Source organism: Alosa sapidissima, chromosome 22 (assembly GCF_018492685.1).
Source record: "Alosa sapidissima isolate fAloSap1 chromosome 22, fAloSap1.pri, whole genome shotgun sequence".
NCBI lineage: Eukaryota > Metazoa > Chordata > Actinopteri > Clupeiformes > Clupeidae > Alosa > Alosa sapidissima.
In genome coordinates this window covers 2,854,581-2,871,029 of record NC_055978.1, presented here as the reverse complement: position 1 = coordinate 2,871,029, position 16,449 = coordinate 2,854,581, and the positions used below count along the sequence as shown (strand labels likewise).

Here is a 16,449-nt window from a genome sequence, read left to right as displayed (position 1 = left end):
TGTGCTGTGTTTTGCTGTGCTGTGCTGTGTTGTGTTGTGTTGTGTTGTGCTGTGCTGTGTTTTGCTTTGCTGTGCTGTGCTGTGCTGTGCTGTGTTTTGCTTTGCTTTGCTGTGCTGTGTTGTGTTGTCTTCTGTTGTGTTGTGCTGTGCTGTGCTGTGCTGTGCTGTGCTGTGTTGTGCTGTGCTGTGCTGTGCTGTGCTGTGCTGTGTTGTGTTGTGCACGTACGGCCACTCTGTTTTGATCCTGCTGGATGCTGAGGGTGATGGTGTGGTTTCGGAACGTCATCATGATGCCCTTCGTGCAGGACCCTGCCAACCATGGGATGCAGAAGTAGTTGTCCACCACGATGCTGAGCTGGTACCGTGGCAACCGCTCCCGGACCAGCGTGTAGGTGCAATTTTCCAGGAAGTCGTAGGTGGTGCCCTGGAAGCTGATGTAGTGGGGGTCGCCGTACACCTCACACCGACCTGCGTACAGATGGAGGTGATTCAGATACACACACACACACACACACACACAGACACACACACACAAACACACACCTCACATCGACCTGGGTAAAGATGAAGGTGATTCAGATACACACGCACACACACACACACACGCACACATACAAACACACCTCACATCGACCTGGGTACAGATGGAGGTGATTTAGATACACACACACACACACACACACAAACACACACACACGCACACACCTGAAGCTAGTTAAATAATACTCACAGTTACACGTGTAAGTCCTACAGGAGCACTCCCCCTCAACCGTGACCACGTCCCCACGAGGGCATGCTGGCACTGGACTCTCTGGACAGGTCACGGGGGTCATGACGATTTCCCCACCACGGCACTCTCTATGAGAACAGTCCTCCGTCCACCTCGCCCCGCACGGCCAGCTCTCGTTCCTCCGCACGCCCCTGCACTCACACACAGCTGCAGAGGACAATGCAATATATAGAACCTGTTTACTTCAGCACATCCTACACTCACACACAGCTGCTGAGACAAAAACACACAAAAGAAATAACCTGTTTACTTGTGCAGGAGGTTTGGAGAGGTAAAATCTCTGCATCACCAGATGCATCACCTGACTGGTCTTATCTGATCTAACAGTTTAACCTGTAACATGTTTGAATAGTTTAACATCTAGCTGTTTAAAGAGTAGAGCATTTCAATACTTTTATTGAAGAAAGCAACTTGTTTTACAAATAAACTAATAATCAAGTAATGAATCAATAAATGAGTGACAGTACGTGTAGTTGTTTGAACCGTTGGTTGAACCGTAGCTGTCGTAGTTGTAGTCGTAGTTGTAGTTGTAGTGGGTTCTGTGGTTGAAGTCGTTTGAGCCGTCGTAGTTGTAGGCTTCACAGTGGTAGGCGCTGGTGTTGATCGTATCGTAGTTGTAGTTCTAGTGGGTTCTGTGGTTGAAGTTGTTTGAGCCGTCGTAGTTGTAGGCCTTATGGTGGTAGGCGCTGTTGTGGCTGTTGAGGTTGATAATACTGTAGTTGTGGACTGCATGGTTGAGGATGTGAATATCTCTGACGTTGGTTCCCAAGTTACCACTGTTGTGGGCTCCACTGTGGTTGATACTGTGGTAGTTATTGTTGACGCTACCCTTGTGGTCAAAGTGGTTTTAGGTGTTGAAGGCTCCCTTGTTTCAAATGTTGTTTCTTCTGGCGTGCTTGCGGAAGTTGAAGGTTTCATAGTAGTTGTGGTGGTCACAGTTGAAGATGTTGTTTCCATGGAAGTGGTTGTTGAAGTCTTTGCAGTTGTAGGCATGGATGTGGCTGTAGGAGTTATAGACGTTGAAGTAGTGTGTTCCATTGTAGGTTCTACTGTTGATGTTGAAGTAGCTGTTGATGGTTCCACAGTTGTAGTTGTGGTTGCAGTTGTTTCCATAGTTGTGCTAGTGGACGAAGTTGAAGTCGGAGGCTTCATAGTGGTTGTGGTTGCCATTGTTGTGGCTGATGATGCTGTTGTTGGCTCCATGGTTGTAGTTGTTGTAGGAGTTGTTGATGGTGCAGTTGTAAATGAAGTTTCTGTTGTGGTGGTGGTTGTTGTTGGTTCCATGGTTGACCAGTCTGTGGTCACTATTGCAGTTGTTGACGTTGTTGTTGTTGTAGTTGTAGGTGTTGTGGTTTTCACAGTGGTGGTTGTTGGTGCTGTTGTTGGTGATTCTGTGGTTGAGCTTGTCGTTGCTATTGTAGTTGGTGTTGGTGGTTCTGTGGTTGTGGTTGTTATTGATGTAGTAATTGGTGGTTCTGTGGTTAAAGTTGTTATTGATGTTGTGGTTGGTGTTGGTGGCTCTGTGGTTGAGATTGTTGTTTCTGTTGTAATTGGTGGTTCTGTGGTTAAGGTTGATACTGATATTGTAGTTGGTGTTGGTGGTTCTGTGGTTGTTGTTTTTGTTGTAGTTGTTGATTCAGTTGTAGAAGTTATAGACGTGGTTGATTTAGTGTGTTCCGTTGTAGGTTCTACTGTTGATGATGAAGTAGCTGTTGATGGTTCCACAGTTGTAGTTGTGGTTGCAGTTGTTTCCATAGTTGTGCTTGTGGACGAAGTTGAAGTCGGAGGTTTCATAGTGGTTGTGGATGTCATTGTAGTTGTTGTGGCTGATGATGCTGTTGTTGGCTCCACGGTTGTAGTTGTTGTAGGAGTTGTTGATGGTGTAGTTGTAGTTTTTGAAGTTTCTGTTGTGGTGGTGGTTGTTGTTGGTTCCATGGTTGACCAGTCTGTGGTCACTATTGCAGTTGTTGACGTTGTTGTTGTTGTAGTTGTAGGTGTTGTGGTTTTCACAGTGGTGGTTGTTGGTGCTGTTGTTGGTGATTCTGTGGTTGAGCTTGTCGTTGCTATTGTAGTTGGTGTTGGTGGTTCTGTGGTTGTGGTTGTTATTGATGTAGTAATTGGTGGTTCTGTGGTTAAAGTTGTTATTGATGTTGTGGTTGGTGTTGGTGGCTCTGTGGTTGAGATTGTTGTTTCTGTTGTAATTGGTGGTTCTGTGGTTAAGGTTGATACTGATATTGTAGTTGGTGTTGGTGGTTCTGTGGTTGTGGTTGTTGTTTTTGTTGTAGTTGTTGATTCAGTTGTAGAAGTTATAGACGTGGTTGATTTAGTGTGTTCCGTTGTAGGTTCTACTGTTGATGATGAAGTAGCTGTTGATGGTTCCACAGTTGTAGTTGTGGTTGCAGTTGTTTCCATAGTTGTGCTTGTGGACGAAGTTGAAGTCGGAGGTTTCATAGTGGTTGTGGATGTCATTGTAGTTGTTGTGGCTGATGATGCTGTTGTTGGCTCCACGGTTGTAGTTGTTGTAGGAGTTGTTGATGGTGTAGTTGTAGTTTTTGAAGTTTCTGTTGTGGTGGTGGTTGTTGTTGGTTCCATGGTTGACCAGTCTGTGGTCACTATTGCAGTTGTTGACGTTGTTGCTGTTGTAGTTGTAGGTGTTGTGGTTTCCACAGTGGTGGTTGTTGGTGCTGTTGTTGGTGATTCTGTGGTTGAGCTTGTCGTTGCTATTGTAGTTGGTGTTGGTGGTTCTGTGGTTGTGGTTGTTATTGATGTTGTAGTTGGTGGTTCTGTGGTTAAGGTTGTTATTGATGTTGTGGTTGGTGTTGGTGGTTCTGTGGTTGAGGTTGTTATTGATGTTGTGGTTGGTGGTTCTGTGGTTGAGATTGTTGTTTCCGTTGTAGTTGGTGGTTCTGTGGTTGTGGTTGTTGTGGGTGTTGTTGGTGGTGTTGTTGTAGGATATGGCTCTGAAATGAGATAAGAATTGTTCCTCATGCAGATTGAAATACAACTAATAGCTAAATCGCACATGGTTATTATATTGGCAAATGTTCAATTTCACATTTTTAGAGGACAGAACTTACCACACTCCATGGTTCCATCTGTGCATGTGCTGAAACAAACAAATAAACAGAGTGTGTGAGTAAAACCCCACTCCCTCTGGTGTTAACCCCACTCCCTCTGGTGTTATATATATCTATAATGATAACTATAACGATAATTACAACGATAGCTATAACCATAACAATAAAAGCATCCACACTGACCAACAATAAGAAAAGTCTCTTTATGACATCACATTCATCTTTGTGTTGATGAATGTAATGGCTAAAATTGGATACATTCTGATTAGTTATCAGCTTTTTATCGTTCTCAAAATCGCTCTGAAAGTGATCCTCAATGATATCGTTGTTCATGTAGTTATGGTTATAGTTTATGTATGGATGTCGTCGTTCATATTAGCTAGAACAATATTTTTTGCCATTAAAGTTATCGTTCTAGGTGTGAACAGCCCTTTATAGGGATGAAATATATAATTGTTTACCCTCCAGGCAAAGTACATTCAGTGAGTACATATCAATATGCCTCAAGGTACTTTGGAGAGCCCAGCTGTAACTTGATCCACTTAGAGCAAATATTAAAGCAATAGGGGCATTCAAGCATATTACCAGTACATTATTCCCATTAAAAAAAAAATGCTGACTCACCAGTGTCCACTGGGCGTGCTCACTCCAGTGTCATGTGTTAGGACTGTACCATTGAAGAGGCAGGTGCAGTTCTGCCGTGTGGTGCAGTTCCCGGTGTTCTCATCATAGTATGGCGCCTCTGCAGGACACCTGGGGTAGCAGCCTGGAATTACAAAATATTTGGAGGTGCAGAATATTTATCCTAAGAACAGCAAAAATAACAAGTTGTAACTCTTCAAATGCACTGGACTGGCTTTGGTTAAAGTAATATGGTAACATTTTAAACATACCACACCTACATAAAATGATACTGATGTAGCTTCTATAGTAGTGTATAATACTTCTATGATGTTCTATATAGTATCCTTGCCCTCTATAGTGCTCCTAACTGTATTCGTCCTATAGTACTTCTAATGGATTCCCCAAAATACAATATATATAGTATTCCTATAAAATTACTATAATATTTGGTCCCAAAACACTATAAGATTCTTATCATTCTTTTTCATTGGGCTATAACCATAACATTTACCTTCCAGTGTGCCATTGAACTTGTAGTTTCTTCCACAGGTTGGTACTTTTCCGCATGGGTCATAGTGCCAGCTAGATTGACCCTCCCTGTTATAGTAGTCACAGAACACAGCTGGGAAGGGGAGAGAAAAATAACATCTACTTAAAGAAGTGTTATACCATTTTATAATATCTTTCCGTTGTCTTCTTGGATATTCATAAGCTTGTAATTATTACCTTATTAAAAAACGAAAAACAAATTGTTTTATAAAAAAAAGTCTAAAATAGGTGAAAGAAGCAATCTAATGCCTGGATTCCAGATAATATCTAAGTAGATATACACAGTAGAGTCCCAAACATTCCAGGCTCATTAAAGGCCTTCTTTTACCTAACTGATCACTCCAGCTGTCATTGAACACTGACTGCCCTGAAGGGCAGCGCAGGTGCTGCGGTACTCATGGCACAGGTCTGGTCTAGGCTGTGGCAGAGCAGTGCTGTGGTACTAACAGCAAGGGTCTGGTCTAGGCTGTGGCAGCGCAGTGCTGTGGTACTAACAGCAAGGGTCTGGTCTAGGCTTGGCAGCGCAGTGCTGCGGTACTCACGGCACAGATCTGGAGTCCTCCAGTGGACGCAGACGTTCTGCTCACTGCAGGCTTCAGCGTAAGCTGCCACAGCCGTGCAGAAGCCCAGGAACTTGCCCTCGAACTCACAGGAGCATGCCTCCAGTACACAGGCCTGGTAGTACGGATCAGGGTCCACCTATGTGCACACATACAGAGAAAGAGAGAGAGTACCATTTTTACAACAGAACAACACACAAGAGACCCAAAGGGCTGTATTTTGCACACTCGTTTTCCACCCGGTGCGAAGTTTACTTCCTTATTTTGCACGTTTAATTTTTTAACAATGCGCCCAGGGGTGTGGCAAGTAACAACTTAGGGAGTGGCTTAGCGCATTGTCTATTGTACACCTGGTCAGAAGTCTATGGCGAGTTGTCCTATCATCAATGAATGCACACCAGCCACGTCCAAGCAAAACATTACAAATTGCACGATTACAATAGGAAACATAATTAGAAAAAAATATTACGAAATACTGTACATCTCATGATGAGAAGTTATTCACCTTCATTTGCAAATAGATAGATAGATAGATAGATAGATAGATACTTTATTGATCCCCAGGGTAAATTCAAGGTCTCAGCAGCATACAGACAACACATACACATTCTTTAACAGCAGAAAAAGTAATTAAAGTATATAATATAAAAACACAACTAAGCTATAAGGACAGTAGAAGATAAAGAATATACTAAATATACTAAAATACAAATTATACTAACTAACACTTAATCTAAATCAATTCTAAAAACAGTATCCACATAGTGGTGATAATCAATCAGAGGCGCTTGCAATGACTGAGGCAGGGACTGAGCCTGTGATTCTCTGTTCATAGTACAGTAAGGTAAGGTGCTCTGTGTGAATGAGTGTCATGGTGATAGTGCAATGTTGATAGTGGTCATGGTGATAGTGCAAATGAGTAAGTCCAACAGTGCAACAATGCAGAAATAAAGTCTATATATCTATTTAACTATTTTAAGAAAAGGTATAGTGTGGCCACAGTTCGGCTGTGGCATGGAGGGAGGGGTTATGCATATGTGGTAATGTGCTAATATAGCACGCAAACAGTGAGGCAGAAAGACAGTGGTAAAAGTGGCTAGTGGACAGACAGTATCCAAACATGGAGGGGGTGAAGAGGCAGATAGACTATGCAGAGAAGTCTATCTCCTCTTCCCTTAAGTGAAGCATTGAACAGTTCAATGGCCCTGGGGACAAATTACTTTCTCAGTCTGTCTGTTGTGAAAGGCAGTGAGCGAAGTCTCCAGCTGATCAGGCTCTTCTGCTTAACAATAGTGCTGTGGAGTGGGTGACACTCATTGTCCAAGATGTTGATCAGTTTGTTCAGGGTCCTTTTGTCAGATAGTGAAGTGATGCACTCCAGTTCAGCTCCCACTACAGAGTCAGCCTTCCTTACCAGCCTGTCAATTCGCCCCGCATCCTTTTTCCTTGTGCTTTCTCCCCAGCATACTACTGCATAGAAGAGGACGCTGGCAACAACAGACTGGTAGAACATCCTGAGGAGCTTGCTGCACACATTGAAGGACCGCAGCCTCCTCAGGAAGTACAGCCTGCTCTGCCCTTTCTTGTAGAGTGCATCAGTGTTGGCTGACCAGTCCAGTTTATTGTCCAGGTGGAGACCCAGATACTTGTAGGTGCTTACCACCTCCACATTGACCCCATCAATGTGGACTGGTAGCAGAGTGGGCTTAGACCTGCGGAAATCCACCACCATCTCCTTGGTCTTTGAAGTGTTGAGTTGAAGATGATTGAGTTTGCACCATTGCACAAAGTCCTCCACCAGGCTCCTGTACTCCTCCTCCTGCCCGTTCCTGATACACCCCACAATTGCAGTATCATCAGAAAACTTCTGCATGTGGCATGACTCGGTGTTATAGCAGAAGTCAGATGTGCACAGGGTGAACAGGACTGGAGAGAGCACAGTTCCCTGTGGCGCTCCGGTGCTGCTGATCACAGTGTCAGAGAGACAGTTCTTCAGTCTGATGAACTGTGGTCGCTCGGTCAGGTAATCTGTAATCCAGGTTACCAGGTGAGCGTCCACACCCATCTGCAAGAGCTTGTCTCCCAATCTGAGGGGTTGGATGGTGTTAAAAGCACTTGAGAAATCAAAGAACATGATTCTCACAGCATTTTTCCCCTTGTCTAGGTGGGAATGTGTCCTGTGTAGAAGATAAGTGATGGCATCGTCCATGCCCACTTTCTCCTGGTATGCAAACTGTAACGGGTCTAGTGCATGGCGTACCTGGGGTCTGAGCATACCTAAGACCAGTCGCTCCATTGTCTTCATCACATGTGATGTAAGAGCGACAGGTGGACGGATGGTGGACAGACCACCGCCATTGGAGCTGGAGCAGGGCAGTCAAACCTGTTGTAGAAGTGGTTCAACTGGTTCGCCCTGTCCAGGTCCCCCTCCACAGAGCTGCTGTTCTTCTTCAGGCCAGTGATAACCTTCATGCAGTCCCATGTCTCCTTCAAGTTGTTTTCCTGCAACTTCTGTTCCACCTTCCTTCTGTAGTCCTCTGTAGCCTCCTTCAGCTTGAATTTGAGTTCCCCTTGCACGCGCCTCAGCTCTGCCATGTCCCCCTCTCTGAACGCCATCTTTTTCCTGTTAAGAAGGGTCTTGAAATTGCTGGTTATCCAAGGCTTGTTGTTGGGAAAGCAGCGTACAGTTCTGGTGGGAACAACAAAGTCCATGCAGAAGTTCAAGTAGTCAGTTGTGCACTGTGTGACCTCCTCTAAGTCCTTTCCATTCTGTAACACACTCCAGTCCAGTCAAATTGGTAATGACGGTTAAAAATGATTTGGGGAGAGGCGAGAGACATGTATGGAGCACAGCTGAAGACGCACTGTCACGAGATATAAGCAACTCCTCTGCAGGATAATCATTTGAGCAATATTAGGGTAAGTGTTGCTTTTTCCAGCCTATGTTTTCGATGGTAACCCATCGTCAGTCAATAGTGAAAGTAACTGCATATAACTGTCTTGTCGTTGACTGACACCATAGTGAAGTTAGTTTCACTTTGCCAATGAGTTCAAATAATAGAGTGCAAATGCGTGAAGGCTATGCTAGGTTTTAGTAAAGCATGGTTTAGTGGAATGACTTATCCATACGGTCTCGCAAGTAGCCTCCTTCAAATGCGCTGTTGAATGTCAAAATATAAATGCATTTATTTGACATCGCGCTTCGCGTCGTTAAAGGGAATGACAGATGTCATTCTCATTGGTTTAAATGATGTTATACGCCCCAAACACACCCATGACAGATTAAAAAACCTAGGAACATCTTGTTGCGCCATGCGCTCAACAGATAATGAAAACCCTCCCAATGTGGACTGGACACATCCTACTAAATTTGAATAAGCTTTAGACGAGTGACAATGCGCTTTTGACTGTCATGATAGGGCCCATAGAGATCAGAGGCTTGTATACGTAGATGATGTATTGTTATAGTCTCTGATATTTGTATACGCATGCATTGTCATTAACCTGAGGGTGTGTGAACATCTTATGCAGATTCGGATGCAGATGCCTAAATCAGCAGAGAGACTTCATGTGAACTGATCTATCACATCTCTATGCAGCAGGTAAAGTTTTAAAGGAACACGCCACCCAATGTCAGTAGTAATATATGTTCTTACCTTAACTTTCACGAGTTGAGTCATACCTCTCCCGTGTCGGTACGTGCACTCAAACACTCTGGTGCGCGAATGTGCTAGCATGTTGCTATGCAAGCGGGCTCAGACGTAGCCATAGAGGGAGGAAGATAGCAGTAATCAAAAACATCCACGTTTCCCTACTTAAATACAGTTGCACGAGTAGTTGATAAAAATGTGTAAGGTCACACAACATGAAACGTGGCGATTTTCCAAGCGAATAAACAGGAGAACTACAATGACTGGCACAATAGCACTTGGGAGTACTTCGACCTAGCATAGTAATATTAATTAACACCTAATTGTAGATCCTATCCACCATGAAATCACTATAATACTTCTGCTTGTTATCACAACCCTTCACAATGCATGTTATAACCAGTGTTGGGAGTAATGCGTTACAAAAGTAATGTAATTACTGTAATATATTGCTGTTTGCAGTAACGCGGTAATGTAAGGCATTACTAAAAAAAATTGGGTAATATTTTACTCGGTACAAACTTCAGTAACGCGTGTTACAATGCATTTTAACCGGAAATTAAGTGGTGTTTTTTTTTTTTTGATACATATTTGCAAACACCACCGCGAGAACAACAGAGAAGAAAAAATCGTGCATAATAGTAGAACGTTATCTCCTGATACTAGTTGAAGATGACTGTGGCTGCAGCAGACTCGAAGTTGGATTATTTGCTGGATAGACATAAGCCTACGCTCATTATTTTCAGCTTGTCAGAGACAAGGATATGAAGAACATAATAGTTAAGTAAGTGCACTTTGTGTGCGAAACCGAAAGATCTATGCCTCGCGAAATAGCACAAGTAGTTTAATGAAACATCTAAAGTGGTGCCATGCTAATCTTTTTGATTCTTGTTAAAACACAAACTATGCTCTTAGTAGTGCATGTCAGCTTTGTGCTGTGAACTTGAATTAAAGAGAATAAAGGGATAGAAATGCAGAAAAAGATTGTGTAGCATGGCAATGCCACCGCTTCCACCACGCGCATCATGCACTTTGCGTAGGGCACCAAAGGACAGAGGGGGCACCCAAATATAGCCAATAAAAAAAAGTAGCTTTACTGCAAATGGCGTTTCACTCAATAACATTTACAATGTCAAAACACACTAACACCATGTTACATGCAAGTTTGATACTTTTTGGGTTCTCTCAATCTCCACCACGTAGTACTAGAATGGAATTGGTGGGTCTTCAATAATTCGTTTTCCAAGTATTTCATGAAGCACATGATATGCCGAGTCGACTGAAACGCATTCCATTTAGATAGCTAGGTGGCTACCAGGCACATAATTCACTTTTAATTGCAAAAAGAAATGTGAAGCAACATGTCATTGCACACTTCCATTTCCAAAGCAATGAAAGCTGCTTATAACAACTTAACATTGTGCATATTATTGTTAATATTGTGCTATCAATGTAACTCAAATAAACAAGAGCTGGCAAAAGGGCATTATGAGAACGTAAAGATAAATGTTGTTAAAGTGACAGTGCACCATTTATAAGTAAAACAGCATTTCTTCAGAAATTAATGTTTAAAAACACACAGTAATGGTCTTAAATTATAAGCCTTTTTATTTTACTTTAGGTGTTTGAGTTATCATTTAAATGTCACTCACTCAAAGTCACTCACTTAGGGCACCGAAATGGCCAGCTGGCCACCATCTTGACATTTCTTTATGTAAGCTTTGATTTAGGCTCTCTGTTGATTTTAATGAGAAGGCCTAGGCCTTAAAGTTACAGTATTTCTATCACAATTTACCAGACTTTGACCTTTTGTCGGTTTTTAACAAAATTCTGACTATGATTGTTCCTTGTATTGCATCATGAGCACTGCTCCTATTGCATTCCTAGCTCAGTCATTATGCTATGCCACATTTCCCTCCATTGGAAGAGCAATGAGCTGCATTGAGCGTAATAAACTGCATTTATAATGCCAAATATATATTTCTAGATATTTTGGTGAAAGTAACTTAAAAGTAATGCAATAGTAGTGTAATGCCTTACAATTCAGAGACAGTAATATTATAATGTAACAAATTACTTTGAAATGACAGTAATAAGTAATACATAATACATTACGATTTTAAAGTAACTTGCCCAACACTGGTTATAACCATGATTGTTCACAATCTAATTTACCACTACCTGCTACTTTGCTAAGTCAGCTCAAACTAATGCCAGCAGGGCAGGTTGTCTCTATTTACGGATGACTGTGTGTGTGCCTCGGAGGGGGAGGGGGAGGCTGAGGGGTCGATCCAGCATGAACTCTGTGGTGGATAGGATCTACAATTAGGTGTTAATTACAGTACTGTTCTTCCTAGGCTTCTTATTACAGTGCATGAAAATGCACTGTACTGTTCTTCCTAGGCTTCTTATTACAGTGCATGGAAATACACTGTACTGTTCTTCCTAGGCTTGTTAGCATTATTAGCAAAACTGCTAAAAATGATTAGGTAAGTTAGCTAAGTAACATGGTTAGCATAGTTAGCATTGTTAGCATTTTTAGCAAAACTGCTAAAAATGATTAGCTAAGTTAGCTAAGTAACATAGTTAGCATACTTAGCATGTTAACATGCTAGTTAACATAGTTAGCATAACTGCTAAAAAATTATTAGCTAGGTTAGCTAAGTAACATGGTTAGCAAAGTTAGCATGCTAGTTAGCATAGTTAGCATAACTGCTAAAAATGATTAGCTAGGTTAGATAAGTCACATGGTTAGCATAGTTAGCATGTTAACATTGTTAGCATGCTAATTAGCATAGTAACTTGGTTAGCATTATTATCTTTGTTAACATAGTAAGCATAACTGCTAGCAAACATTAGAGCCATTCCAACTGTTAGTTATCATCAACTATCTACCTAAATAATTTAACCATTTAAACTATCCACCTATTTAACTGTTCAGTCATTCCAACTATATTAAACCTCATCTACCTAGCAACCAATATAGTTTGTTTTTACTATGTATGATAATATTTTTGCATTTTCATGCACTATATTTCCTTCAGGAAATGCTTTTCTAGTTCTTCTTCTTCTTCTAACGCGTTTAATGCAGCTTCAACCGTTTAACGTAGAAACTTCATTCAAACTATGTTACGTAGGTCTTACTTAGGACAAGAGTGCTGTGTATTCTTCATCTTTGTAACTTTTATACTTTTTAAACTATTAATTAAAAACTAGAAAAGCATTTCCTGAAGGAAATACAGTGCATAAAATTGCAAAGAATATGATGTAAAATATCATACAGAGTAAAAACAAATAATGCAGATATAGTTGCAATAGTGTTGCTAAGGTAAATATGTTGGTTGTTATGCCAAATTAAGTGGTTGCTATGCTGGTTGCTTAGGTAATCCTGTTGGTTGCTATGGTGGTTGCTAGGTTGAAGTCGTGGTGGTTGCTAGGCTGTTGCTAGGGTATTTGATATGGTTGCTAGGCTGTTGCTAGGATATTTGAGATGGTTGCTAGGCTGTTGCTGGGTTAGTTGTTGTGGTTGCTATGCTGGTTGCTAGGTTAAACACATTGGTTGCTATGTTGGTTGCTAGGTTATAACTGTGGAAGTGGTTGCTAGGTTGTTGCTAGGGTATTTGACATGGTTGCTAAGCTGTTGCTAGGGTACATGGGGTGGTTACTATGCTGGTTGCTAGGTTAAACTTATTGGTTGCTAGGTTGTAACTGTGGAAGTGGTTGCTAGGCTGTTGCTAGGGTATTTGACATGGTTGCTAGGCTGTTGCTAGGGTACATGAGGTGGTTGCTAGGCTGTTGCTAGGTTAGTTGTGGTGGTTGCTATGCTGGTTGCTATGTTAAACTCATTGGTTGCTATATTGGTTGCTAGGTTGTAACTGTGGAAGTGGTTGCTAGGCTGTTGCTAGGGTACTTGAGGTGGTTGCTATATTGGTTGCTAGGTAGATAAGGTTTAATATAGTTGGTTGGTAAGTTACTTAACTAGTTAATGTTTTCATTTTTAGTAGTTTTGCTAAAAATGCTAACTAGCATAATAACATGCTAGCATGCTAACTATGCTAACCATGTTACTTAGCTAACCTAGCTAATCATTTTTAGCAGTTATGCTAACTATGCTAACTAGCATGCTAGCATGCTAACTATGCTAACCATGTTACTTAGCTAACTTAGCTAATCATTTTTAGCAGTTTTGCATGCTAACTATGCTAACTAGCTACAGTGGGTAGGAGTCATAGTTGATGATAAGTAACAGTTACAATGGCTGAACAGTTAAAAAGTTCAGTAGTTTAAAGGGTTAAATTGTTTAACAGTGAAATATTGTAGTGAGGACTTTTATTTTGAAACAGTTTTTGGCAGAGGAAGCAGTTGAACAGGATGTGTAGTCTTAATAGGGCCAGTTTGTATGCTTAAAGCCTGGGACTGGCAGTTGATCCAGGTGGCCGGAACACCTGCCATAGGATTCTAATTGCTATTCTAAATCATAATGTTAAGTCAATGGGGAAATTTTGATTAGTTTTTAATTAATAGTTTAAAAAGTATAAAAGTTACAAAGATGAAAAATACAAAGCCCACATGTCCTAATTAAGAGCTACACGTCAATGTTTGAATGAAGTTTCTACGTTAAACGGTTGAAGCTGCATTAGCTGCGTTAGAAGAAGAATAATAACTAGAAAAGCATTTCCTGAAGGAAATACAGTGCATGAAAATGCAAAAAATATTATGTAAAATATCATACAGAGTAAAAACAAACTTTATTGGTTGCTAGGTAGATGAGGTTTAATATAGTTGGAATGACTGAACAGTTAAATAGGTGGATAGTTTATATAGTTAAATGATTTGCTTGGTAGATAAGGTTTAATATAGTTGGAATGATTGAACGGTTAAATAGGTGGATAATTTAAATGGTTAAATTATTTAGGTAGATAATTGACGATAACTAACAGTTGGAATGGCTCTAATGTTTGCTAGCAGTTATGCTAACTATGTTATCAAAGATAATAATGTTTACCAAGTTACTTAACTTAGTTAACTTAGCTAATGTTTTCATTTTTAGTAGTTATGCTAACTAGCACTATGTTAACCATGTGACTTAGCTAACCTAGCTAATCATTTTTAGTAGGTATGCTAACTATGCTAACGAACATGTTAACATGTTAAGTATGTTAACCATGTTACTTAGCTAACTTAGCTAATCATTTTTAACAGTTTTGCTAAAAATGCTAACTAGCATGCTAGCATGCTAACTATGCTAACCATGCTAACTAGCTACACTGGGTAGGAGTCATAGTTGATGACAAGTAACAGTTACAATGGCTGAACAGTTAAAAAGTTCAGTAGTTTAAAGGGTTAAATTGTTTAACAGTGAAATATTGTAGTGAGGACTTTTATCTTGAAACAGTTTTTGGCAGAGGAAGCAGTTGAACAGGATGTGTAGTCTTAATAGGGCCAGTTTGTACGCTTAAAGCCTGAGACTGCAGGTGGCCTGAACACCTGCCATAGGATTCTAATTGCTTAACGGCCGTATTGTGATGTCATAATCATAATGTTAAGTCAATGGGGAAATTTTGATTAGTTTTTAATTAATAGTTTAAAAAGTATAAAAGTTACAAAGCTGAAAAATACATAGCACACATGTCCTAAGTAAGACCTATGTAACATAGTTTGAATGAAGTTTCTACGTTAAACGGTTGAAGCTGCATTAAGTGCGTTAGAAGAAGAAAAATAATAAGAACTAGAAAAGCATTTCCTGAAGGAAATACAGTGCATGAAAATGCAAAAATATGATGTAAAATATCATACAGAGTAAAAACAAACTATATTGGTTGCTAAGTAGATGAGGTTTAATATAGTTGGAATGACTGAACAGTTAAATAGGTGGATAGTTTATATAGTTAAATGATTTGCTTGGTAGATAAGGTTTAATATAGTTGGAATGATTGAACGGTTAAATAGATGAATAATTTAAATTGTTAAATTGCTTGTTAAATTGCTAACATGCTAACTATGCTAACCATGTTACTTAGTTAACTTAGCTAATCATTTTAAGTAGTTTTGCTAAAAATGTTAACTAGCATGCTAACATGCTAGCATGCTAACTATGCTAACCATTTTACTTAGCTAACTTAGCTAATCATTTTTAGCAGTTATGCTAACTATGCTAACTAGCATGCTAACATGCTAACTATGCTAACCATGTTACTTAGCTAACTTAGCTAATCATTTTAAGTAGTTTTGCTAAAAATGTTAACTAGCATGCTAACATGCTAGCATGCTAACTATGCTAACCATGTGACTTAGCTAACTTAGCTAATAATTTTTAGCAGTTTTGCTAAAAATGCTAATAATGTTAGCAATGCTAACATGCTAACTATGTTAACCATGCTAACTAGCTACAGTGGGTAGGAGTCATAGTTGATGACAAGTAACAGTTACAATGGCTGAACAGTTAAAAAGTTCAGTAGTTTAAAGGGTTAAATTGTTTAACAGTGAAATATTGTAGTGAGGACTTTTATTTTGAAACAGTTTTTGGCAGAGGAAGCAGTTGAACAGGATGTGTAGTCTTAATAGGGCCAGTTTGTATGCTTAAAGCCTGAGACTGGCAGTTGGTCCAGGTGGCCCGAACACCTGCCATAGGATTCTAATTCCTGTGATGTCATAAAGGGCAATGTTAAGTCAATGGGGAAATTTTGATAGTTTTTAATTAATAGTTTAAAAAGTATAAAAGTTACAAAGATGAAAAATACAAAGCCCACATGTCCTAATTAAGACCTACGCGTCAATGTTTGAATGAAGTTTCTACGTTAAACGGTTGAAGCTGCATTAGCTGCGTTAGAAGAATAATAATAACTAGAAAAGCATTTCCTGAAGGAAATACAGTGCATGAAAATGCAAAAAATATGATGTAAAATATCATACAGAGTAAAAACAAACTATATTGGTTGCTAAGTAGATGAGGTTTAATATAGTTGGAATGACTGAACAGTTAAATAGGTGGATAGTTTAAATGGTTAAATTATTTAGGTAGATAGTTGACGATAACTGACAGTTGGAATGGCTCTAATGTTTGCTAGTAGTTATGCTAACTATGTTAACAAAGATAATAATGTTAACAAAGTTACTATGCTAACTAGCATGCTAACACGCTAGCATGCTAACTATGCTAACCATGTTACTTAGCTAACTTAGCTAATTGTTTTTAGCAG

General features: G+C 40.1%; 1 protein-coding gene across 1 annotated transcript in view; it reads right to left on the bottom strand.

Moving 5' to 3' along the window:
* LOC121697485 (mucin-2-like) overlaps positions 1 to 16,449 on the bottom strand; it is a 77,615-nt gene that overhangs the window by 11,465 nt on the left and 49,701 nt on the right. The window contains exons 25-31 of the mRNA XM_042079021.1: positions 5,583 to 5,739; positions 5,003 to 5,113; positions 4,492 to 4,633; positions 3,868 to 3,896; positions 1,258 to 3,750; positions 731 to 937; positions 227 to 468 (exon numbers count right to left, since the gene is read on the bottom strand). Of these exons, the coding sequence (XP_041934955.1) occupies positions 227 to 468; positions 731 to 937; positions 1,258 to 3,750; positions 3,868 to 3,896; positions 4,492 to 4,633; positions 5,003 to 5,113; positions 5,583 to 5,739 (3,381 nt within the window). The remainder of the gene's footprint in view (positions 1 to 226; positions 469 to 730; positions 938 to 1,257; positions 3,751 to 3,867; positions 3,897 to 4,491; positions 4,634 to 5,002; positions 5,114 to 5,582; positions 5,740 to 16,449) is intronic.